Here is a 25226-nt window from a genome sequence, read left to right on the forward strand (position 1 = left end):
TGGCAGCGACTTTCGAAATCCGCTAACAGCATCACTTACAAGCTTATCGAATATCTCTCTGACGTCGCCAAGTCGCTCTCCGTCTTGCCTGGTCGACGCAGATACACGCTTAATCAATTCTTCTTTGATCACCCTGGATAGCTGATACTGCGACATTGCTACTCAGCTCAAAAGTAGTATAGATTTAACCACTATGTGCTGGACTCCCAAGATCAGGTGATAATTCCCGTTCTACAGGCCTTTATATACCACATCACACCCTGACTAACATGGCAACTTTTCCATGACAACGCTTGACGGCTCAGCGCTGTTTACACATGCTTGGAATTTTCTAATCTTAATTAAATTTATTGCACAGAAGTAAATACCCATGGATATGATAACATTGTAAATATCCAAAGCAAATGAGTGAGATTAATACTACTTGGCAGGATTTCGTAACCAACTAAAACATTAAAACAAAACAACAGACGATATTGGACATGTTTCCACCACACCACGTTGAAGGGTCACTCGTCAGGCGAACAGATTATTATTATTATTATTATTATTATTATTTTCTGTGTAACTCGGGCATCAGGCAAAGATGGAGCTGGTTCTTATTATACCACCTTGGCCATTAAATTTGTTCTTAGTGTGACCCCCAAAAGTAAGCGCAGATTTTGTCATGCACTTCATTCACGCAGAATTTATAATACCGTTTGCAGAACACCGATACGATATGCGTAGATCCAATGTACCTTCAGTGGCTTCCAAAATAACTCAGTCTTGGTGTTGTGGTCTACTGCCTACGGTACAGATGGTGCCCATTCACCCAGTTAGAGCACCACCCACCCAGAAACCGTGCAGGAAAAAAAAAAGGGGGTTCGACGGATGTGAAATAGGTGAGTTCTGTACGACACACACGAATCTATTAACCTTGTCCTAGTGTCTTAAAAAAAAGGATAAAAAAAAAAAACAGCGTCCAGAATGTAAACTTATGTGTGATTTCGGGTCCTAATAATTACCAAAAGCATAATATTTGTACTTATAATCACAAGGTCCTCCAAATATCACAATGCCTCGTTCATGTTGCAGAATGATACGTGTGGTAAGGTGTGCCATACTTTTTTTGTTGTTGGCTGTACATGCATAATCAAAGGAAAATGTACTTGCGTGGGACATTATTTTGGATCATTGGAGCTTTTTAAACGCCGGGATCCTTGGTCTTAAATTCATGAGCATAGATCGCTAAAAATTTTGACTTAACAGTAGTATAAACTCAATACTTGTGCTTTTGTGATGATCCTTGTCTCTTACTAAAGCATATTTACAGTTTCCTTCTGAACCACGTAATTAGTAGGAAGGGATGCGTCTTATTTCAATTCGTAAGCTTATTTGTTTGACTGATGAAAAACCAATGATACGATCCCTTCTTCGTAATTGGTTGGGAATTATGGCATTTAATCAGAAGTACATTACCTGCATCTCTAGGTGACGCATGCACTACACCTGGCTCTATGGCACACCTGAATGATTGTTTAGGTGTACCTGTGTTCCGCGGCACACTGGCTGAGAACTACTGCATTGTCGAGTACCCTTACCTTCATCCCCACACTCTCCATTGCTCCGTGCTCTGTATTTTCCATTCACATACGTCATCTCCAAGTTTACTTCCGTGCTGTCTTTGCAATTACTTAAGTCATGATGTCCCACAAGGAAACACAGCATCTACAAATCATCGCGTGTATTGAAGTGCATGTTGTGTTTGCATACGAATACTGCAAGCAACCCATTCCTGTGTTTGGATGTGTTATTCTCCTGCCGATACCATACCTCATTTACGCTCTCTCTCTCTCTCTCTCTCTCTCTCTCTCTCTCTCTCTCTCTCTCTCTCTCTCTCTCTCTCGGCCTCACCACTTGACTCTCCTTTTCATAGGTCTTCGCCTACCGTCCCCTTTTGCTCAGTCTCCGGTATACAAACGGGGAGGGGGGGGTCTGTTATGCGCTTGGTTAGTTGTGCAGGGGGGTGGGGGTATGTGCTTGGTCAGATGGAGAGTTGCAACGGTGATGATAATGATGATGATGATGATGGTGATGGTAGTGGAGATAATGATGATGATGATTTTCTCTGTCATCTCCTTAAGTTTTAATGTCTCTGTGTTATACGAGAGGGGAGGGGGGTGAGGGCCGTTATGCTCTTGGTTGGGTGTACAGGGGGGTGGGGGGGGTACGTGCTTGGTCAGATGGAGGGTTGCAACAGCGTAGCGTCGCCTCTGTTTATAGTTCATTCTTACTAATTTCAGATGGGTTTTATTTATTTACTTATTTATTTATTCATTTATTTTTATAGAGGATGAACAGAGGAGGGAAAAACAAAGTAGAGGGAAAAAAAAACTTCATACACTTGACTACATGTGTCCTCCATTCATTATAAAGAAAAAAAAAGAACTCAAAGGAGAAATTAAAGATGCACAGTGGTTAAAAAAATTCGTCTGTAGGGAGCAATAATGAAGTGGAAAATAACACGTCATCGGCTTGAAGGGGTAGGTTAAGAGCTTGGACGATACGAGGAGGCCGCGATATGTGATAAGTGGTAAGTGATAAAAGCGCCTTCGAAGTGGCACTTAATGGACACGTAAGTATGTGCAAACTTAGGATATTACGACCTTGGTGCAATGAGAAGCATATATTTTTCTTTTCTTCTTTATATTTTCTCCTCCTCCTCCTCCTCCTCCTCCACCTCCTCTTTATATTTTCTCCTTCTCCTCCTCCTCCTCCCTCACCTTCTTCGTCCTCTTCTTCATCTTCTTTGGCTGGAGATTAAACACTGCCCATATGCGGAACGTCATAATTATCATCATCATCGTCGTCGTCATTGTAGTTGTCGTCATCATCATCATCATCACCTAACCCTACCGGCCTACATAAAGGAATGGGTATACAAACCCATCCGGGGTTCGAAGTAAAGATTTTTAGAACGGCAGAATCCCACATAGGTATATTATTCAGATTAAATGCAGACTCATACTTAATGAAGGGAAACTCGAGCATTCCAAAGGTCAATCGAGATAATTTCCAACTCCTGGTTACTATAATTAACCTCAAATAATAATAATAATAATAATAATAATAATAATAATAATCTCTGTGGTAGTGTGGGTTAATTATCTTATCCTAAATTAGGTCAAATTCACTTCTTTTTTTTTCCAACAGATGATCAGAGGAAGGGAAAAAAAAACAAAAAAAAAAAACATTAGATTACAGGTGTACATTTATAAAAGCGGAAAGTTGCACGAAAAAAAAACTGTAATATATTGGTACTCCCCTAAAAAAATAAATAAAGGTAAAATATTATAAATAAAAAATAAATGTAGCTTCATGCCACTTTAAGCACTTAGCATTCTGGGACGTGGACGAGGTGTTGCGATATGTAGGTTACCTTGTGATGGCAGCGCAAAAACAATTATTCTTCGTACACATTAGCACTCAAGAAATACATCAAGGGTGCTATGTAGTAGAGGATGTCACAGTAATCGATCCATCGGTGTCTGAGGAATATGCGCATTTCTGAAACCATCGAATCCCCGTGGCGCGATTTTTTTTTTTTTTCTTTTTTTGAGGTGGGGTGTACTATACGTCAGAGGTTGCTCTTACCAACACTGTATACAAAGCTTAAAGAGGCACTGGACATTTCCATATTGAAATCGTTAGCGAAGATGAAGAATCTATATCTATATCTATCCGTGTATATATATATATATTGTTGTTATTCAACATGCCTACAACTGCCCCTCTCAATGGTAATGCTTCTGAAATGGATTGTCGTTGTTGTGGCACAAGGGCCATCTGAAGCCTGAACCCGGGGAACTACAGGTCACCGTCTTTCTTTTGAGAGATTGGGAAGTAACTGAGGGCCTTTTACACTGCATATCCAGACAGCTGAGCCGCCCGGTTATATCGACGCCACCACAAGAAGGCGTCCCTCTCCAGCACCACCTAAATGGGTAAAGGACAGAAACAGATGAAATTCTTTCAGCACGACGTCTCGTTCTATTCTTGAAGCCTCCACATGATTTTATTTGACCATACTTTTCGCGGTGAAGGCGTTAGTTACGATCGCCATCAGGCCTATGGTGCTCAGGACGATGACATCCTATTTTCAGGGGCGTAACCAGACTCAAAGTCCATATAATAACAGACCTTTCGAAGAGGAAGGCGGTCGTTTTCTGCCGAACCTGGACTTGCATAGCAGCAGGCTGGTCAAAGGTCTGCTGCATGCTTGCTGTGGAGGTCTAGGTGTGTGCATATGCGACGTTGAGAAGCAGCAAAAAACTTCTTAACAACGGACAGTGACTCTTTTTGGACTGATATTATAAAACACCGTGAGAAAATGAACCTTTAGACAAGTGGGGGGCTCGTTCGACCCTCTCGACACCCTCCCCCCTGGCTACGGCTGTCTTATCTTGCCACCGTCAGACGACTTTAATCGACTTGTAGAAGGTCCCTCGTAGTGAAGGAGTTGGAAGCCACGTCCATTAGCCCCTTCAGCCCGAGTATGTCTTTTACTATAGTCTTTCTTTCTCTAGATGGTGAGAGATTAGCTTTAGCACTGAACTACGTGCGTTTACTCCTGTCTGACGGAGATCCCTAACTCTTTCACGTTCACCTCAAGGCCTCCTCATATTGTTGGATCGATTTAATTATTTTCTTTTTACATTAGCGTGGGAAAAAAAAAAAAAAAAATCTCTCTTTGCTGACTGCTGAGTTGTGACAATAAATTCGCACTAGAGTATGCTGACGTAGAGCCCCCTCTATATCGTCCGTACTCTATATCGTCCCAACTACCACCAGGAGATTTTATTCAGCTCAGGAGGGAATCCCCATACTGAAGCCTCAATCCCGCCCTTCCTATTTGAAATCCTTCAGAAAATGGCCGGGTATTTGAAAGAATAACTTAAAATATACATCATTGGGCTAAAGGAGTGAACTCTACCCTCCCAGTTAGGAGGCCTCTGCCACATCCTTGCTTCATTCTCCCTGTGGTAGGATTAGGAAAACTGAATTTTCTTTTTATCCGAGTTTAACGTGTAGTAGTAACAGAAAACCAGGCCCCTTGCCTCACCAGAAAAAACGTTTGATGCAGGCTTAGGGTAAACTCGTAGAGATTGAGGCCGTCTCGTTCATACTTTCTGCCCCCAGTAGGATATCAAAAGCTATTAATAGGTCTTAAAGCTAAGTGCCGCAATAGCTATAACTGACAGTTACAATTATAGTCATCATCATCACTGTCATCACAGTTATGGTCATCATCATCATCATCATTATCACCATTATCGATACCACCATCATTATCATCATCCTATTGACTTATTTACCACTATTATATGGGGGGTAGGAAGGGATCTGGAAGAAGGAACAGGAAAGCAGATAAGTGAGGTCGAACCACCGCTGAACAAGGGACTGAAACAATGTCATCGTCATCAATGTCATCATCATCATCATCATCATCATCATCGTTTTCGTAGTCGTTGTCGTTCTCGTCGTCGTGGTCGTTATTTTCACTGTTATGGCCAAGGTCAAGGTCTTCGTCAGTATCGTCATTTGTACTGCAACGCCAACTAATAGATGGGGAATGAGTTAGGATCCAGAAACCACACACACACACACACACACATACACACACACACACACACACACACACACACACACAGGAGAGGATCATACAGCTGTGATGAGCCACATTAAAAGGAGCCACACAGTCTTTTTCACATCGTTTAAGCTTTCGAAATCTTAGCTCCGCCTGAAAATCAAAATCATCTATATATCTATTTAATTTCTTGTGGACGCACTTCACACTTACTTGGTTCTACATACGATCTATATATTTTTCTCGACCTTTAGTTACACATATCAAGTATTTAAACGAGAGAGAGAGAGAGAGAGAGAGAGAGAGAGAGAGAGAGAGAGAGAGTTGACATAATCGCATTACTCGCCTCGTCACTTAAGTCTGTCTGGTACCTGTCCAAAGCATTCACTTCATTAGCATCTAATTAGCGGCTCCTCACCTGTGTTGCTTTATTGGGTGGGGCTGTTTCTCTCCACATATACATATACTCATGCTCATACTCAAGCGTATACTCATTCTGACTCATATCTCCACCGCTAATCCCAGACTTACACTTAAATTCACACTCACACTTAACATACTTGGATACGACACCCACATCCTTCACCCACACTGACACTCACACTTACTACCACATCTACACCCATTCCTACACTCGTCACTCACACTATTAACTCACCTACACTCACTCAAATATACCTTAAATCAGTCGCATCCACACCCACACTTATTCCCACTCACTACCACTCATCATCTATACCCACACCCTAATCCACACCAACACCCACACCTACACCCAGACTTATACTCGTCACCCACACTTGTACCACTCTTACTACTACATACCTTATACCAGTCGCACCCACATCCACACTTATTCTCACTCACTACCACTCCCCTTACATCAGTTATACCCACACCCTATTCCACACCAACACCCACACTTACACTACTAAATCCTGTCCACCACAATCACACACAGCCATCACCACACCACCACATCCACCACATAACCTCCCAACCACATGTCTCTTCACCAAATGACCCCTGCCACAATACCACCTCAACACACATACCACCACCACAATCACTCCACCACACTACCAGCTCAGCCATACGTCCTCCTGCCACATCACATAAACACACTACCACCCCAACCACACCGCCCTCCACCACATAACGCCTGCCGCACTACCACCCCAACCACACATCCCTCCACATCACCGCTACCAGATCAGTTCTACTACTGTAATGCAACGTCCTCTGCTACATAAGAACTTCCAACTACATTTTTGCCATTACTTAATCGCTACAATAAGGTTATCTTTTTTGCAGTGTTCTTGCCACCTCTCGACAATTTATATAAGCTTTTTCGAACTGGATAAATTATAAGTACGCTATATAGCATTCACTGAGTCCCTCTATATTAAAGGACTCTTCTATGGTGAGTTAAATTTTCTGACAGCAAGCCTCACACTCCCCTGCCACTCGCCTTAAATGTCGGGCCTGAGCAGTCTAGCCCCGGGTTCCTACGCTCCTGATGGGGCAGAAAAGGACTGGATGATAGATAAACGGAATACGAACAACCAAAAAAGGCGTCTTTGTACTTTAGTGATTAACCCTGTGACTGCTAGGAGTAATATTCTCTGCGGTGCCTTTATGGCCCTTTCTTATATACCGTATAAACTAAGAGTATATGCAGGCCATGTGTATCAGTCAGCACAGGCTTCACTGCAGGACCGGGTATTCTCCTCGGATGAATTGTGACGGTCAGAGTTATCCCATATCCATGCTGACTACTTTAGTTAACTTTAGTGAAACGGTGAAGTAATGTCGTGGAACACAAACGTTTTATACCTTCAGCAACACAACGTATTTTGATGCAGTTCTCGCCGATTCCACAATAGGTGAGATAAAATATAGTCATAAACTTTTACTGACTAGAAGGCTCTCCTGAACTGCAATAAAATATCTGATGACAACAAGATGAAACATAAAGAGGTCTAAATGATGTACGGAGACTGGAAAAGTTTATACCGAAGGCAAGGTAAATAACTACGATACACAATACAGAAGTGGTGATTGATGCGATATTAACCTGACACTGCTGACTGAGTGAGCAGGTAAATCCCGTGTCGACATTCATGGTAAGTAGTCAACAAATCAATGACGTAAAGGTAATTAGACAGGTGCATATGCATTTGTAGGCATGATTCGTACTTGGAGTTTACAATTTTTTTATGTGTCCAACTTTGTCCATAGACCTGACATCCCGTTCCCCAAGCCCAGCAGTCCACCTACGTACCACACATCTTCAAATGTCACCACTTCGGCACTAACACGTACCGTCCATACTGAATACATGATAGAACTGTCTTATACAGGGCTGGTGTATTGGGTTAGGGTTGCATGCTTATTATTGCACAAAAATGACAGTACAGTGCTGTTCACATAAAACGGTACACTAGTGTTATTCAAGATTATGGCACTGATAACACGAAGTAGGAAGAGTTGTCTGTAGTGAAACCAGTGCATGTCAAATTGGATGTATTGTAATGGTTTTGTGTGTGTGTGTGTGTGTGTGTGTGTGTGTGTGTGTGTGTGTGTGTGTGAGAGAGAGAGAGAGAGAGAGAGAGAGAGAGAGAGAGAGAGAGAGAGAGAGAGAGAGAGAGAATACATAAGCAATATAAACAGACAGGGTGTGAACATATCCAAGATTAAGGATGGACATGTAGGTATTACTACACTCTTTTCACTCTAACTTGGCCTAGACTTCTGACCTGTTGCACCTTATATCAGGTAACTCAGTGGCGGAACAAGATATTACTGTGTTTTTACGTTCTCTCCCCAGCACGTTTCATAACTAGTAACATAATCCAGTATTAGTCTGCTGTTACCACTCAGGATTCAGATGTAGAGATGGAAAATTTAGGCCAAGTTAGAGTAACAATAGTACAGAATCCACCCACGAATTCCTCCACGGCTAGATATTTTTTGGCCAAGTTTATGTGAAACGAGTACAGCACCACCCATAAATTCACCCACGAAAAGATTCAAGAAACAGACTTAGGGCACCAAAGACTGGGATGTGAACACGATAACCTGTAATTCAGTGTGATGTACAGCCGCCGACAATAATACCGGCCCAATTTTCACTCGAAACATTATGAAACGCTTGTATAATATTCTAAAAAGTATTGAACGCTTTGAAGATCACATTACCGGGTGTCAGAAATCATCGCTCACTCTGCCGTAGTTTATCGTACCAAAGTGGATCGATATTATTTTATGTCCACTGATTTACGTATACAGTATGTATCGTAGTCCATCCACTGGGCCTCTCTGCCAGTGCTCTCGTTACCAAAATCTACCTCACTTTGCTTGAAAAACTCCTAATTATTTTTAACATTTATGATAATTTTGGTTAACCTTTCACTGTCTCCGCTAGTACAGTGCGCAAAGATAACAAACTGCCACGCCCATATCAGCAGGCTGAGCCGTTCCCGGAACACAAGGAGGCGCAATATATGGACGACCCTGTATTTCGGCACCACTGATGATGATGATGATGATGATGATGATGATAATGGTGATGATGGTGATTACCATGATGATTATGATGACGATGATGATGATGATGATGATGATGACGATGATGATAATGGTGATGATGGTGATTGCAATGATGATGATGATGATGATGATGATAATAATGGTGATGACTGTGATTACAATGATGATGATGATGATGATGATGATGTGCCTAAACCGTCCCCCTTATCAAGCGTACTTTTCCATGCCCTTGCGTACAGGAAGGCAACGTAACCAGCACACGGGTGGTTGATAATTAGACGGAATCTTACGGAACAAGGTATAATTAGGTGAGTTTCTCCTCTGCTTTTATCTCGTTTTCTGTTTTTTTCCTTCTCTCGTTATTCTCTGTGTCTTCTTTCTTTGTCTCTCCTTCTTTCTCTCGTCGTTCTGTCTTTATTTTCTTTCCTCCCCTTTATCACCTCCTCCTCCTCTCTTTTCTTCGCGTCTCCTTCTTGACTCTTTTCCTCCCCTTTCTTTAATTTTGCTCTCTTCTCATCTCTTCGCTCCCTCTTCTCTTATCCTTCTCTTTTTCTCTCCCTTGCTGTTTCTCTTTCTCCCCTTTCTTTTTCTTTTCGCATATCTCTCTTCATTTCCTCCTGTGCTCCCCTTTCCTTTGCTTTCTTTCTTTCGTTTTTCTCTCCTTTCTTTCCTTTTCGTTCTTACCCACTAATTCTTTTTTTATCTTTTCCTCGCTCTCTCTCTCTCTTTCCGTTTCATTTCCTTCACTCTTTTCCTATTTTCATCTCCCTTTCCCTTTGCTGTTCCTTTCATTTTCTTTTCTCTCTCTCTTTTATTTTTCTCCAACTTCCTTTCTTTTCACCTCCTTTCTCTTCCTTTCGTTCACTTTACGTTCTTGCTTTCTCTGTATTTTTTTTTTCTCTCTCTTTCTTCCTCCTTTCTAAACAATCATATTCAGTACCATGATGATGATGATGATGATGATGATGGTGGTGGTGGTGGTGGTGGTGGTGGTGGTGGTGATGATGATGATGATGATGATGATGATGATGATGATGATGGTGGTGGTGGTGGTGGTGGTGTGATGATGATGATGATGATGATGATGATGATGATGATGATGATGATGGTGGTGGTGGTGATGACGATGGTAGTGATGGTGGTGATGATGATGACGATGGTAGTGATGGTGGTGATGATGATGGTGATGATGATGATGATGATGATGATGATGATGATGATGATAATGATGACCTGAATTGCTCTTTCTTTTAACAAGCGTACTTTTCCGTCGTCTTGGTTACCTGGGAGTAACCTAACAAGCCTGTAAGTGGTTGGTAACTAGGAAGGCCATTAGACTGCTGTTACGACCACTACCATTGCTACTACTGCTACCACACTACCACTACTACTACTACCACACTACCACTACTATTACTACTACTACTACTACTAGTACTACCACACTGCTACTACTACTACCACATTACCACTGCTACTACTACTACTACTACTACTACTATTACCACACTGCTACTACTACTACTACCACACTGCTACTACTACTACTACCACATTACCACTACTGCTACTACTACTACTACTACCACTATTACAGTTATCACTATCTCTGCCATTAATACTAAACTAACACCATTACCACCATTCCTATTATCACTACCACGACTGTCACCACTACACCAACAACTATTACTACTACTACCACCACTACTGCTTATGCTACCACTACCACTACTGCCACCACTACCATCACTACCAACACTACCACTATCGCTACTACCACCGCCATCACCACCACTACCCCTACCAATATCAAAACTACTGTCATCACTACCATCAATACCACCACCGCTATCACTACTACATGCACCACTACTGCCACCATCACCTCTACCACAACTACCACAACTACCACCATCACCCTTCACCTCCTGTAATCTCATTCTCGCCCTATCTACATATTTATTAGAATTAGGTTGATCTCTGGGGCTGAGATGGCGTGGTAGGCTAGAAGACGAGTAGGTGTAGATGGGATTAGAGAGAGAGAGAGAGAGAGTACCAGTAGATTAGCGGCGTAATGGGTATGTTAGTAAATTGGGTCTATTGAGTAGGCTCCATAGGTAGAAATTGGATAGACCTATGTGAAAATAGACAAAATAGGCTATATAAATTTGTGAGGCAGATAGATAGATTTATGGATAGATAAACACAGGAGTGGATAGGTAAGGCCAATAGATAAACTTAGACTGTGTAGATGGATAGATAGATGGATAGATAGGTTTTAGGACGAGCAGACAGGAAAATTTGATTTATACGCAACAGTAGACCTTACAATGAGAGAGAGAGAGAGAGAGAGAGAGAGAGAAGAGAGAGAGAGAAGACCTAGATATGAATTGGTACCTTGAGACAGGGAGATAAGCCTATGTGTATGTAGGACAGATAGACAGGTAAATAGATGGATAGATGCTGAACTGGTTGATGGACAGAGAGATAATAGGGTAGGTGGAGACGTAGGAGGATAGATTAGGATGTGGGTAGATGGATGGATGGTTGGAGACAGTGGGAGTTAAAGAGCGAGGAGGAGAGGCATAGAAATCAGTAGGAAAGATAGCTGTGGGAACATGAATAGATGAATGAATGAATGGTCCTATAGATGAATGAGCAGAGAGAGAGAGAGAGAGAGAGAGGGGTAAGTATATAGGTAGACAGGTAGGTAGGTAGGTGGGTAGACAGCTGCATGAATGATAGTTAGACAGACAGATAGTTAACAGATAAGCAGTTAACTAATGGCTTCACATCAGTAAGTTCTTTTCATGAATAATTTTAACTGTTACAAGATGATCCAATACATCTTAGAGAGTCGCTGGTAGTGAGGGAGGGATGTATTATTATTATTATTATTATTAGTAGTAGTAGTAGTAGTAGTAGTAGTAGTAGCAGTAGTATCATTAGTATTATTATTATCATTTTTACAGAAGATGAACAGAGGAAGGAAAAACAAATTAAATAAAAAAAATAATCCATACACCAGATTACAGGTGTCCTTCATTCATCAAAACATCTGTATCACTTAGACTTGAGCTGCTGAAGGTTGAGATTTTATTTATTTTTTTTTTAAAATCTTGAAGGAAATTTATCGCTTACATATGCTGAATTCTAAGTCGTGGCTGCATGAACTTCAGTAAACTCTGGGTATGAGGCAGAGACGGGTCTCCTTGGTTACTAGTCAAATCAAGCCTTCATTCTGACCACACTTCATCATTAACCAAGCTAAAATATGTTACAGATTTCTTTTTTTCAGAGTAAACGCACTATTGGGAGTGCTCTAGGTAAATCCCCCCTGTTTGAAAATTCTCTTGGAAACTGAATAAAATCGTCTTAGGAATAATAGTAAAAGAGAGCCAAATAAAAGTAATAAAAATAGCTTGTTTATCTTACCTGAAAGGAAGGCGTTACCTCTCCAAATCATAATGAACATGTTACAGAAAATGGGTAGCAAAATATAATGGTATACTCTTTTCACCTTAACTTGGCCAGGAGTTTGTGTGTGTGTGTGTGTGTGTGTGTGTGTGTGTGTGTGTGTGTGTGTGTGATTTCACGCAGCTCACTGACAGCAAAAGAGTGCCACGCCTCTACATCCATTCCATAGCACTTCTTCGTGACAAGCATCATATTCTAGTGTTAATGTCCTGCTGCAACCCAGGATTCAAGGAGGAGAGATGGCAATTTTTGGCCAAGTGAGGGTGACAAGGGTATAGATATGAAGAAATGTTAAGAAAATGATGCGTAAATAATTATAAGATTTTGTTAATGTGTAATAGGTAACTCGCTAATAAGGGAAGGAAATCTCTGCCAGGTAAGATCAAACTGAGAGTCTTAAATTATTCTTTGCCAGGTGTAGGGCCCCGGGGCTAGGCGAATGCAGTCCGAAATATTTAACTTTCACTACGAAGCTTTCTGTTTTACCTTTGTTACCTCCAGACGATTTTAGTTAGCTGGGGAAAGGCGTCTCTTGCGGCGGGTGCTAAATAGTCTCCAGTAGGCTTTTCCTGTCTGTGCGATGGGGTATTTGAAGGTTTTATTCTTGCTACTTCCAGACGAACTTTGCACCAGAACAGACTTACTATAGTGAATTGTTTAATCGCCACTCCGAATACACATTTTTTTCATTTTACTCTTTCCACCTTGAGACGATTTTGTTCAGATCTGGAGAGACTATTCAAACTGGAGAGGTAAGATGTGTCCATTAATAACTTCACCATGACAGAGCCCATTTACAGATGGATAAAATCGTCTGGGTTTACTTCAGCATCACAAGGTTGAAGATGTTATGACGGCATTTGTGACTTTTATACCATTAAGCCTTTCAGTTCGTTGACGGATTTGCATTTCTTCTCGCTGTCTTTAGGGGATTCTTTTTTTTTTCTTTTTTTTTCGGCAGAAGAGAGACTTTTTGAACTGGAGGGATTAGATACAGCCTACATTAATCCCTTCATTACAAGAGATCCTTAGAAGGTTGAATGAAGAGTCTGGTGGTGGTCTGATTAAAATGATATGCACGGATTTTAGGGGATATTTAATACACAGAGGTTCGTAAACTATGCTTCCCTATCTTGTGTGTTGCGGGAACGGCTCAGTGTTTAAATGTCTTGTGTGTTGCGGGAAGGGCTCAGTGTGTTGGTGTCTTGTGTGTTGCGGGAACGGTTCAGTGTGTTGGTGTCTTAGGTGTTGCGGAAACGGCTCAGTCTGCTGGTGTGGAGCGCAGACATTTATGGGAAGTAGAAATAACGCAAGGTGTCCGCGAGAATTGAGACACGCAATATATGGACCACCCTACTATATCCTACATATTTTTTGCGGAGCCTCAGACCACTAGACCACTAAAAATAGACTCCCTCAAAATACACGGGCCAACATGTTCAGATATATCGATTGCGTCATTTGTTTACATTTGATGAGGGTGGCCACGTGGTTGTGTTTACATTGGAATGAGGGGCCACGTGTGTTATTATTGTGCCCCACGCCAGACACATGCCGCCACGGAAAGGCACAATGGAGGGTGGAGAGGGGAGAGAGAGAGGGAGGGAACAATGGAGGGAAATGAGAGTAGGATGTGAGGAGAGGTAGGGATGACAGAGAGAGAAAATTGGGAGCAGGGGTGGGGGAGAAAGAAACAGTCCATGAAGAAAGGGATAAATGAGATGGATGATGGAGGAGTAAGAGAGAGAGAGAGAGAGAGAGAGGTGAAAGAAGAAACTGAAAACACGAGGGGCACTCGGTGGAGCGCATCTTTCCGACAAGGGCAACGTAACTTCCAAATCACTCTTCCTAATGGGTCAGGTTTTGTCATCATTGTTTAGGGTTTCGTAAAAAGTGTTTTCCAGATCCAGAATCTGTCATACAATCCGGATCGGTTCCAAAAGTTAATCGATTATTCCCTGGGACATGTTCCAAATCTCTCATTTAGTTTTTGAGTAATTATTGTAACAGACAAACAAAAGAACAAACAGGGGTGTGAACATACTCTCCTTGTCGTAGAGAACAAATAGGCCTTCCTAAGGATGCCCTAAATTTAAGCGGCAGTGATCATTCCTAAGCTGAATGAAATCGTCTGTATAACCAAGATGAAAACAAAGAAAATAATAAGCCAAGAAGACAGGGGATGTGATGAAGGGTAGGGGTTGTGTTGGATAGGATAAGTGGTCTGGTGGGCGGGGGGGTGGAGTTGTGTGGAGGTAGGGAGGAGGAAAGGACTGTAAGTGGGGGGGGGGGCGCTAAGAAGTGGAGGGTGTGGGTAGTGTGTGGGGAAGGAAATAGTGGAGGGTGTGGTAGGGGAGGGGATGAAGGATAAGATGAGGTGAGAGTGAGGTGATGTGAAGGAAAGGAGGCGGGATAAGAATGCGATGAAGAAGGAACTGGGGGAGGTGGGGAGGAGAGGAGAAGGGAGGGAAGGGATGTGGGGTGGGGTGAAGACTGGGTGTGGGAAGTTTGGGGTGGGTTATGGGGGACAAGATCGGGGAGGGAAGGGGGATAGAGTGTAAGGGGGGGAGGAAAAGGGTACGTTATGATGGGGAATAGGGAGAAAGGGAAGAGGAGAAGGAGGGATTTGGTAAGGGGTGCTGAAGTGGAGGGATTAGCCGTTTCACCTCGATGACGCGATTTTCGTCTTTCGTGCTGCCTTAAAATGACTGTTTTCATTAAAAAAAGAAAAACAAAAAGACTCTCAACCTGGAGTAGTAGATATTGCCTTCATTATCATCTTCATTAAAAGGTCTTCCATTAGCTGAATACAATAACAGTGGCAGGAGTGATATACAGAAAGCAAGAAATGTAATCGTAAGAGGGAAGAGTAAGAGAGTAAGTGAGAAAATTGAAAGAAACTGATGAGAGAGAGAGAGAGAGAGAGAGAGAGAGAGAGAGAGAGAGAGAGAGAGAGAGAGAGAGAGAGAGAGAGAGAGAGAGAGAGAGAGAGAGAGAAGTGACCGTGCCTGCTTTTGTGTGCAAGTGTATGTCAGTTAGTGAATTTTTATGTCTATGTGTGTGTGTGTGTGTGTGTGTGTGTGTGTGTGTGTGTGTGTGTGTGTGTGTGTGTGTGTGTGTGTGTGTGTGTGTGTGTGTGTGTGTGTGTGTGTGTGTGTGTGTGTGTGTGTGTGTGTGTGTGTGTGTGTGCAGAAGGGCATAATTGATTTTGGCCGCACAATAACCCCGTTCAATTCAATCATCTTGTTGACATGGCATCCTCCCTAACTCACTTAACTGGCTCCCCACAATTCACTAAATATTTACGTCTTTCCAGGGGCATTATGGAGAGAGAGAGAGAGAGAGAGAGAGAGAGAGAGAGAGAGAGAGAGAGAGAGAGAGAGAGAGAGAGAGAGAGAGAGAGACTTAAGTTACCTTTTGGGGGATGGAACTGATACGTGAAAGGCAAGAACGTTATTTCCTTAACCATTTTTATCTATCTTATTTTTGCCACTACCAGACGATTTTATTCAGCACAATAAAGCCCCCGATGGAGAAAGGGTTAATGGAGGCTTGGAAAAATAGTCACCCTAATTTTGATCTCAGGGTGAATAAAATCGTCTGGGGACAGCAAAAGTAAAATGGAAAAAAATAAAAATAAAACGTTCTGCTAAAGGGAGTAAACGTTTCAGTAGGACGTTTTTTGACTATCTCTGCTGTCTTCCCACGATTTTATAATGCTCTCGTAGGGAAGGGGTTTAGATTTTATTTTTTTTAATATCTTCACTAGAAATCTACTGTACTGTATTCTGAGTAACACAGGAAGGGTTTTAGCACCTCTCCCTCTGCTATTTATTCTGTATACTGCATCTTGTCATTCGCCTGCATGCTGTTTGCATAGCTTTTTTATAGACAGTTTTGCAGCAGTGGATGTTGATGTGCAATGTCCTGAATAATTCGCTATGGAATATGTGTTACGAAATCCCCAGAGCCATTTAGAATACGACCCTTAATCCCATCACTACGATTACATCTTATTTTACTCTACTATTGACGCTTCCGCACAAATGTAATCATCTTAGGAATGGCCTCTCGAATTAAAGAGATTATTGTACTCTATCTCCAGTTCTGGAAGTCTCTCCTGAGCAAAATAAAACAGTTTGGAGATAGCAAGATACAAGGCACCGTCATAATAAAGGACTTCATAAAAAAATAGGAGATAATATGAACAGCTTAAAATATACATGAAGGAGTGATAAACAAGAGCAACATCAGCGCCCACTACCTAGTCTCAGATCTAAATATTTTACTTTGCCGTGTGACTTTGACCTCTGATAAACTACTCTCAAAATCAAATTATTTCATCCTTGCCTCACGCTTATCTTTTTCACCAACTTTGGTTCAAATTTGGTAAAAACAGTCTGAGCTGACTTATCCATGTGACCGTGACTTTTGACCTTTCCGTGACCTTGACCTTTAACTGGTTGTTCTTACAACTGAGTCTCTTTATCTTTATTTAATCTTAACACTTCCACAACGTTCGGTTTACGTGGGCTAAAACTATTTAAGTTGACTTTGTCATGGGACCTTCACCTTTGATCTGTTGGTCTCAAAACAATAGGTCAGCCCTCTGGGTGATCCTCAACCAGTCCACCAAGTCTGATACACATCATCTGAAAACTGCTTTAGTTGCTCTATTCAGAGTCAGACACAATGGGTCGACTTTGATCTAGCCCTCTGACACTGACCTTTGACTGACTGTTCTTACAGTTGAATCCTTTCGTTCCTGCCAGACCCTTAACATTTCCACCAAGTGTGGCTCAAATCACGTCAGAAGTGCTTGAAATGACCTTCCACATGACCTTGGATTTTGACTGTTCCCTGTGACCTTGCCCTTGGACAAGTATTAAACTTGAACCTAATTATTCTTGCCTCATACTCACCCCTTCCACACAATTTGGTTAAAATCCGATAAAAACACTGTAAGTTGGCTTTGCTCTGTGACCTCGATCACTGACATAGTGTTTTATAAAGTTAACTCCTTGACTGACCCTCAACACCTCCACCAAGTTTGGTTAAAATCGGAACAAAGCTGTCTGAGTTTATTTCATTAGCAATTACACCCATGGATAGAACTTTGACATTGTCGTGTGACCTTGACCTTTGACTGGCTACTCTCCAAACCGAATCATTCTTGCCTCCCTCAAGTTCCCCCCAAGTGTGTTCAGCATTGGATAAAATCCCTTTGCGATGTCAGTGTTTGATCTGACCTTGTGACCTTGACCTCTGACATAATGGTCTAAAAATCACCAAGAGTTTATACGGACTGTCCCTCCATCCTTCTGCCAAGTTTGGTTAAAATCGGGTAAAAACTGTACGAGCTGTTTTGTTAACATGCACACACACACACACACACACACACACACACACACACACACACACACACACACACACACACCGCTAAAAACAAAACATCCGCTCTCGCTTCGCCAACGCGGGTGTAATAAAATCCATCATAGTGAAAGGGTTAAGGAGAAACAAAACTTCAGTCAGTGGTAAGAATTAAAATGAAGAAAAAAAAAAATCCCCCCCACTAAAGGAAAGGGATTTATACAAAATGGATTAGTCATAGCAAAAATCTCCACGTATCAGGACCAATAAATAAAATAAATAAATAAATTAATGGATAAATAAATAGATAAATATGATAAATATCCTAGATCAGCGCGAGTTCCTAAAAAAAAAAAGAGGAAAAAAAAGATGTAATTTATTCATAGGACGAGAGGCCGGAATAAAGAAATGAATAGAAAACGGGATGCACTCTTAAAACGATGATAGGAAGGGATTGGGAGGAGAATGAAGGTGTGTGTGTGTGTGTGCGTGTGTGTGTGTGTGTGTGTGTGTGTGAGAGAGAGAGAGAGAGAGAGAGAGAGAGAGAGAGAGAGAGGGAGAGAGAGAGAAAGAAACACCGACAAGGAAGCCAGACGAGACCGACCCCGATAGATAAACACTGACGATAGATAGAAGCTCTCTCACACCTACCTGAACCGGTCCATGCTTCACCGACATGTTTGAAGTCTTAGATGAAGCCCTGGACCTGGAAGGCTGGAAGGCTCTGGGGGGCTGGGGAGAGAGGGACACCGCTTCACCTGGGGGGCCGCGGGGGGCGGAGGGGGACCCGGGGGGCGTGGTGAGGCTGCCAGACCACGACACCCACCGGGACAGATACCCTGGAGGGGGAGGAGGGGGAGGGTGTGGTTAATGATTTAGGTTGAGAGAGAGAGAGAGAGAGAGAGAGAGAGAGAGAGAGAGAGAGAGAGAGAGAGAGAGAGAGAGAGAGAGAGAGAGAGAGAGAGAGAGAGAGAGAGAGAGAGAGAAAGAAAGAGAGAATAAAGAAATTACTGTAAAAATGAGGTTGACTTATGAAGTAAAAGAAAATAGGTAAGGTCAATCTTTTGTGGCAGAGAAATGAGATGATAAGTACCCTGTGCAAGAAAGCATGGAGGGGAAGAGTGAGGCTGGAGAAATTATATCCCAGGTTGATTTCTGAGGTAGAGAGAGGCAGGTAGAGGGCTTATTATAAAGACAGTGAGACAGAGAAGGTAGATTTAAGTAGGGGTAGAGATATACGTGCCAGTCATTGGGGTAGAGTGAGGCTGATGTGAAAGGCTGAGGTTGACTACGAGGTGGAGGTGTATCACAGAGAGGTAGGTGTCTAATTGGAGGGGGTTACATACAGCCTTCACTACGAGATTTCCCCTAAGCTGAGTAAAATCGAGAGCAACGTTTCTGAACTTTTTCCCAAGACAGCTCTCTCTGTAGTTAGGTCTGGCAGTCCTGTACCCCCTTCATCTGGCTACCGATACTAGTTACAAGAGGGATGAAATAATGTAAAATATTGCTTGATAATTCATTGGCTTATTTGCCCCAAAACAAGGCGTCAGGGAAACTAAAAATATGTAAAGCCAATAAGTAAGGATGGAAGGCAAAAAGGAAGAGTAAAGAGCATCCACAAGCACTGAAATCATGATGATGAAGCATGCACACATCAATCTTTTTTTTCCTTTTCTGGTTTTCAATGATGGTTGTCTGGATTCGAGACTGGGTGCTGGCCAAAGCCACCGCCATTTTTATGGTATCTGCCCACCCTATATGCGGTTCAGGGTTCTATTTTGATCTGGAGAATGTCTTTTCACACACATACTCTTGGTAGATGGAAATGAATTTACCTCCAGAGCTACTCTCACCAACACAAGGCATGTTACCAACTGGACACATCAGAAGCCAGACAGTAACGCACAGAATATTATCTGATATTCCTAGTTCACTTACAGATCAATAATCATCTTCTTGCTGTTAGAACTGTTATTGTTTTCCAGGAAATGATACCGAATCCATTCTGAAGCTGAATCGTCCTTGGACAAGTATTGTGACATAAGGCACATTTCTGTCGTCCATGATTTAGTCTGGGATTTGAAGCGCGTCTAGGGTCGTTGGTTTCTGTTCGGAAACAGTCTGGCAACGCAGAACCGAACTATTACGGCAGCTGATCAAAGGGTAGACATAGTGGTCGCCCTAAATAAAAGACCATATGACGAAAACATCACAGGCATCAGTCTGTGCTAAACTGGCTATATATATCATTAATATTCGCCTCCAGGACCCCGATTTAACGTACATAATGCTAATTTAATAATATTTATCACTTACTTGTCCCTGATGCCCATTTTCAGTCTTTCAAAGCGAGAACCAGCTGCACTAAAACTGCTCCCGACCTCGCTTCGGACAGATACGAAGACGGTTTTGGCTCGCTGAAAAATGCTTCGGCCGGCTTCGGAGCACTTTGGCGGACAAAAACGGCGCAGCTTGGTTTCACTGCAGGAGGTTTCGATTCCGATCCGTCATTTGGACGACAAAGATGCGCCTATGATGGCCTCGAGTTGAGGTGAGCAATACTGCTTTCTGTGAGCATGGTTTTATCTGTCTCATTTCCCCGTTTTTTGCCCCGAATAAGAAAGTTTCCAACATTTCCTTCTAGGATTCGCCGCTTTCATAGTGAGGTTTCTTTAACGTTTTTACTTCCCTGCACAGAGATGATCATATTGACATCCACTCCTTTTAAGGACAAGCAGAGTTTATCCAAACAGTTTATAATGTCTACCAGACAGGCAGAAAGAGAATGAACACTGCGTCCTCATTTTTTCAGAGAAGTTCATCTGACACTCTAGTAGCAATACAACCATCCCAACATGGAGCTCGGCAGCATGGGCCAGGATTTGCCCACTTCTCACAGTGTAATATAAACATTCTGTGATTCAAACGGCAAATTTGGAGAAGGTCGTGGCTTCACTGCATACAGTCAGAACTTCCTTGAGGTTAAACAGCAACGCAACTACTGCCAAAGTATGGAGATGAGGAACATACAGAAGTTCTTCATGGCAAGAACGATACTCCTTCCTGTGCTAAAACTGCTTTATATTCCGCAGCTGCTTAACGATGCATTACAACTGGATAACAGACGTAACTTATCACATTGCACTTTACTAATGGCCTAAGCTAGTGGCCCCTTAAATCGATTCCAGCTCCATCCAGGGGTGTTGACATCCCATATTAAGAAACGGTGGTCTGGGGAAATGAAGAATAAGTTTAAAAAAAAAAAAGTTCACTAGCTTGAAGAGGTTAATTGAAGGATCGCGTAAGAATCTTGAAAAGGGTGAAGACGTTGTAATTACGCAATTCCTAAGGTTACAAGAAGGTGTGTGTGTGTGTGTGTGTGTGTGTGTGTGTGTGTGTGTGTGTGTGTGTGTGTGTGTGTGTGAGAGAGAGAGAGAGAGAGAGAGAGAGAGAGAGAGAGAGAGAGAGAGAGAGCACAAATAGCCTAACACCCCTCCTCCTTCCCCTTTCCCTGAGGTTGGGGGGTGACTCCTTGAAGCAGTGGGAGACATTTTTATTAGCCTACTCTTGCTATTTCCAGACGATTTTTATGCAGCTTAGGAAAATCCCCTCGTAGTCAGGGGGTTAATGAAGGTTACATAAAATCTCCTGTGTTCCATTAATCTATTTTTATCTACCTCAGTCCCATGATGTACTTAATTATTTTTCCTATAAACAGACGATTTTATTCAGCTTGAGGGGAGGATTTTAGAGCTGGAGGGGTTAGATAAAGCCTCCAATAACCCCTTCACAGGAAGAAATCTCCCCTCGGATTAATAAAATCGTCTGGAAATAGGAATAAAATGAAAAAAATGAGTCATCGGATTGGAGGGGTTTGAAGTCTGCCATAAGGAGAGCAAAATCGTCTGAAGGTAGCAAGAATCAAAGGAAAAGTACGTGGTCGGCCTGAAGGGGTTAAGAAAAGCAAAAAGTAAAAAAAAAAAAAAAAAAATATCCGATGCAGGAAATCGTCTGGAGAGAGAGAGAGAGAGAGAGAGAGAGAGAGGAGACGAAAAATAGGTCACAGTACTGAGGAGTTTTGAAAGGAAGTTGAAAAATCTTAAGAAATACTCAAGACAGATGAAGAAAATCGTCTGGAAGTAGCAAGACTTAGATAAAAAAGAAAAAGGTCATGGGATTTGTTAATAAAATAAAATGGAAAGTCATGAGCGAAAAAGTAAGCTGAAAATAATACTCAGGACTGATGAGGAAAATCGTCTGGAGGTTGCAAGGATTTGTAGAAAAAAAAAATGGATGGTGGTTTGCAAGAAGTGGCTGCAAACTAGACACGCTGGCAACACCACGCAACACCGTGTTAGATGCAGACTGACCTTTGCAACACGCGGGGGGTGCAGGGGTGAGAGGGAGAGAGAGAGAGAGAGAGAGAGAGACAGAGAGAGAGAGAGAGAGAGAGACAGAGAGAGAGAGAGAGAGAGGGAGGAAGTGAATATTGGAAGAGATGTTGTAAAGATAGCTAGCTGTTAGACAGAAATATATATATATAGAGAGAGAGAGAGACAGAGAGAGACAGAGACAGAGAGAGAGCAACACCTTGTAAAACTGAAAAAATCTGAGGGAAATTTCATAGGATAGGCAGAAACAGCAACAGTATGGACATAAATGGGCTGAAGAAAGATACATACTAGCAATATTAGCCTTAAACTATCCATACATATTTTATCTTTTTTTTATTAATTTACTTATTCATTTATTTTTCTCACATGGGCAGAGCAAAAAATTGAATCCGAACAGCTTTCAACTACGAGAGAGAGAGAGAGAGAGAGAGCGTCAAAAACCTCTGACTTCAACCTTTTTAAAGGAATTCAGTGTAGTTAGCCTTCTATTCACGAAACTTCCATCCCCGCAGTGGCAAGATAGACTCCTACACAAGTCAGCAAGAGATTAAAAGAAGGTATGGAGCCGGTTCAGCACACCCAACCTCTGAGAAGCAGATATCGCAAAAGAAGTAGTGGTTTCTCTCCAAGACAAATCACAAGAAAAATAAAGATACCGAGGATACGTAGAGAGATAAAAGACAGCGCTGTATATTGTTCAGAATAAGAGGATAGTCGTTGAGAAGACTGTGTCAAGTTAAAAGATAAACTGAATTATGAGGCACTATGAAGAACTTTCTAGGGGAGAGGCAGTTATGGGTGTCGCAGCTTCATCCTGTGTGTTGTGGTGACTGGTGTGATGGATTCTGCGGTGGGTGTGAAAAGCAGAATTTATCACCGTATTAGTAGGCAGGACTATACATGCGTCTCTGAAGATCGTTGGTCAATAATTAGAATGTTGCTGGTGAGAAGACAGAGCCTTGAAGAGCGCCACTGCAACAGACTCAGACAATCACTATCCCTTATAATTATTGCTACAGAACAGCTGGAATGGAAACGTGGCAGAAAGGCACAATCGTAATTAAATCAGCTGAAGGGCAGCCAAGAAAACCAAAAACAAACTATACCAGACTTATTCGAATGTCTTGAGTACCGTATGTCTTGTGCAGTACCTTAAGTTTCACCCTAATCCCACAAAGATCTTAAGCTGGCATCTGAAAGGACTGTAGATCACCATCGGCGCATCCTTTACGGAACTCATACTTACGGACGGGAAGAAAATTGTCTGAAGAAATCTACCTGTTAGGGATTGACACCAGAACCTTGTAAATGCAAAATACTAAATTACTTAGCCGATAGGCAGGGGGTTTGGGATGGTCTCCTTTCTTCGGGACAAGCTGAATAAAAACAAGATTCCAGTTAGCAAAAAGGGTGCGAGAGGATATACAGAGGGGGAACTATATCTGCAGAGACAGTGTTTAAGCACACAAGCATATTTTGTAAGCTAACAAAAAAGTTTGAACGGCATGCCACATTTGTATTATGGCCAGAGAAAACAAAAAGTATACCGGTGTACGTCTTTAGAATTTTTAATATCAGGCACAGGTACTCATAGAGGGGAGGCGATGGAGGAACAGCACGGAAACGTCCAGGGTGTAAACAGAAACGACAGACTTCAGCACTATCAGTGACAGAGACACTAACAAGCCATTCTAGTGAAAAAGAGGTGGGGAGAAAAAAAAAACATAAGATAATGTGGGTGAATGAAATTGGTTTCGACGTGAGAAAGAACTCATTCATCACGATTCGCTGAGAAACAGCAAGTGCATGTGATAAGGGTGTAATTAGCTTTGGTAGTTGGAATTTTATATAAACTGAAAGCCACCTTATTGCTGTGAACAGCATTGGAACAAGCGTGGTGAAACCATGGTGCAGGTACATGTGCAGCAGGTGTATCGTTTATGGTGTTACACAAATGTAGCAAGTGTACAGTACGTAATGACGCAGGTGTGCAGCTAATACAGAGTTCCCCAAAACAGGTTGTAGACGACACGTATGGACAATATACAATATTTTGTCTATGCAAAGTACAGAAGCAAATAGGATACTGTACTAATACGAAGACTAACTTATACGGTACACTGACTAATATCTGAGAGAAGTGTGTGCTCAACCACTAGCGAGCAAGATGTGGGTGAACAAAGTGCTATGACCACATTGTTCACTCACATCTTATCCGCAAGTTTCATTCAGGTATCAGTCAGATTTAATATATAAAGTTACTCTTCATAATATCTAATTCACTCCAGCACTTTGTTTGGATAAAAATATTATAGTTTCAACATACGTGCATCACCTTCTTGGGCAATGTGTTAATGCACTGCAGACAGGTGTGTGGTGTGGTACGTGAGGTGTGCGGTGAGGTGTGGGTGAGGTGTGCAGTGAGGTGCTATGACTTACGGTGGCCCATGGCTGTGTAGCGGCTGAGCCTACTGGGGGAGGGCTGTGGCGACCCCATCCCGGCCTCCTGAAACACGTAAACAAAACAAGAACAGTAAATAAAACCCAGGTTGTGTCATTACCAATAAATCAAGACAAAGGGGCGTGCTAGCCAGCACACAGCCTGAAAAGAAAATAACCTCAGTAATGAAGGAAGGAGCCAATTGTTGTTCAAATCATATCAACAATAAATTCAGTAGTAGAGCCGAATAAATTTTTACCTGGAAGAAAAGAATGGTTGGCCCTACGAGTAAGGATAATACTCAAAATAATGCAATAATTTTGTCTGCCCTGACATAAAGTAATTGATTCCGAGAAAA

At 42.1% G+C, this 25226-nt stretch overlaps 1 protein-coding gene across 1 annotated transcript in view; it reads right to left on the minus strand.

Annotated features, from left to right (window-relative positions):
- ChAT (Choline acetyltransferase) overlaps positions 1 to 24925 on the minus strand; it is a 62563-nt gene extending 37638 nt beyond the window's left edge. Inside the window, exons 1-2 of the mRNA XM_080284749.1 lie at positions 24868 to 24925; positions 18683 to 18870 (exon numbers count right to left, since the gene is read on the minus strand). Coding sequence (XP_080140875.1) covers positions 18683 to 18870; positions 24868 to 24925 — 246 coding nt within the window. The remainder of the gene's footprint in view (positions 1 to 18682; positions 18871 to 24867) is intronic.
- Between the last annotated feature and the right edge of the window lie 301 nt (positions 24926 to 25226).

Source organism: Coenobita brevimanus, chromosome 102 (assembly GCF_032717465.1).
Source record: "Coenobita brevimanus isolate Jiangsu-jjx chromosome 102, ASM3271746v2, whole genome shotgun sequence".
Taxonomy (NCBI): domain Eukaryota; kingdom Metazoa; phylum Arthropoda; class Malacostraca; order Decapoda; family Coenobitidae; genus Coenobita; species Coenobita brevimanus.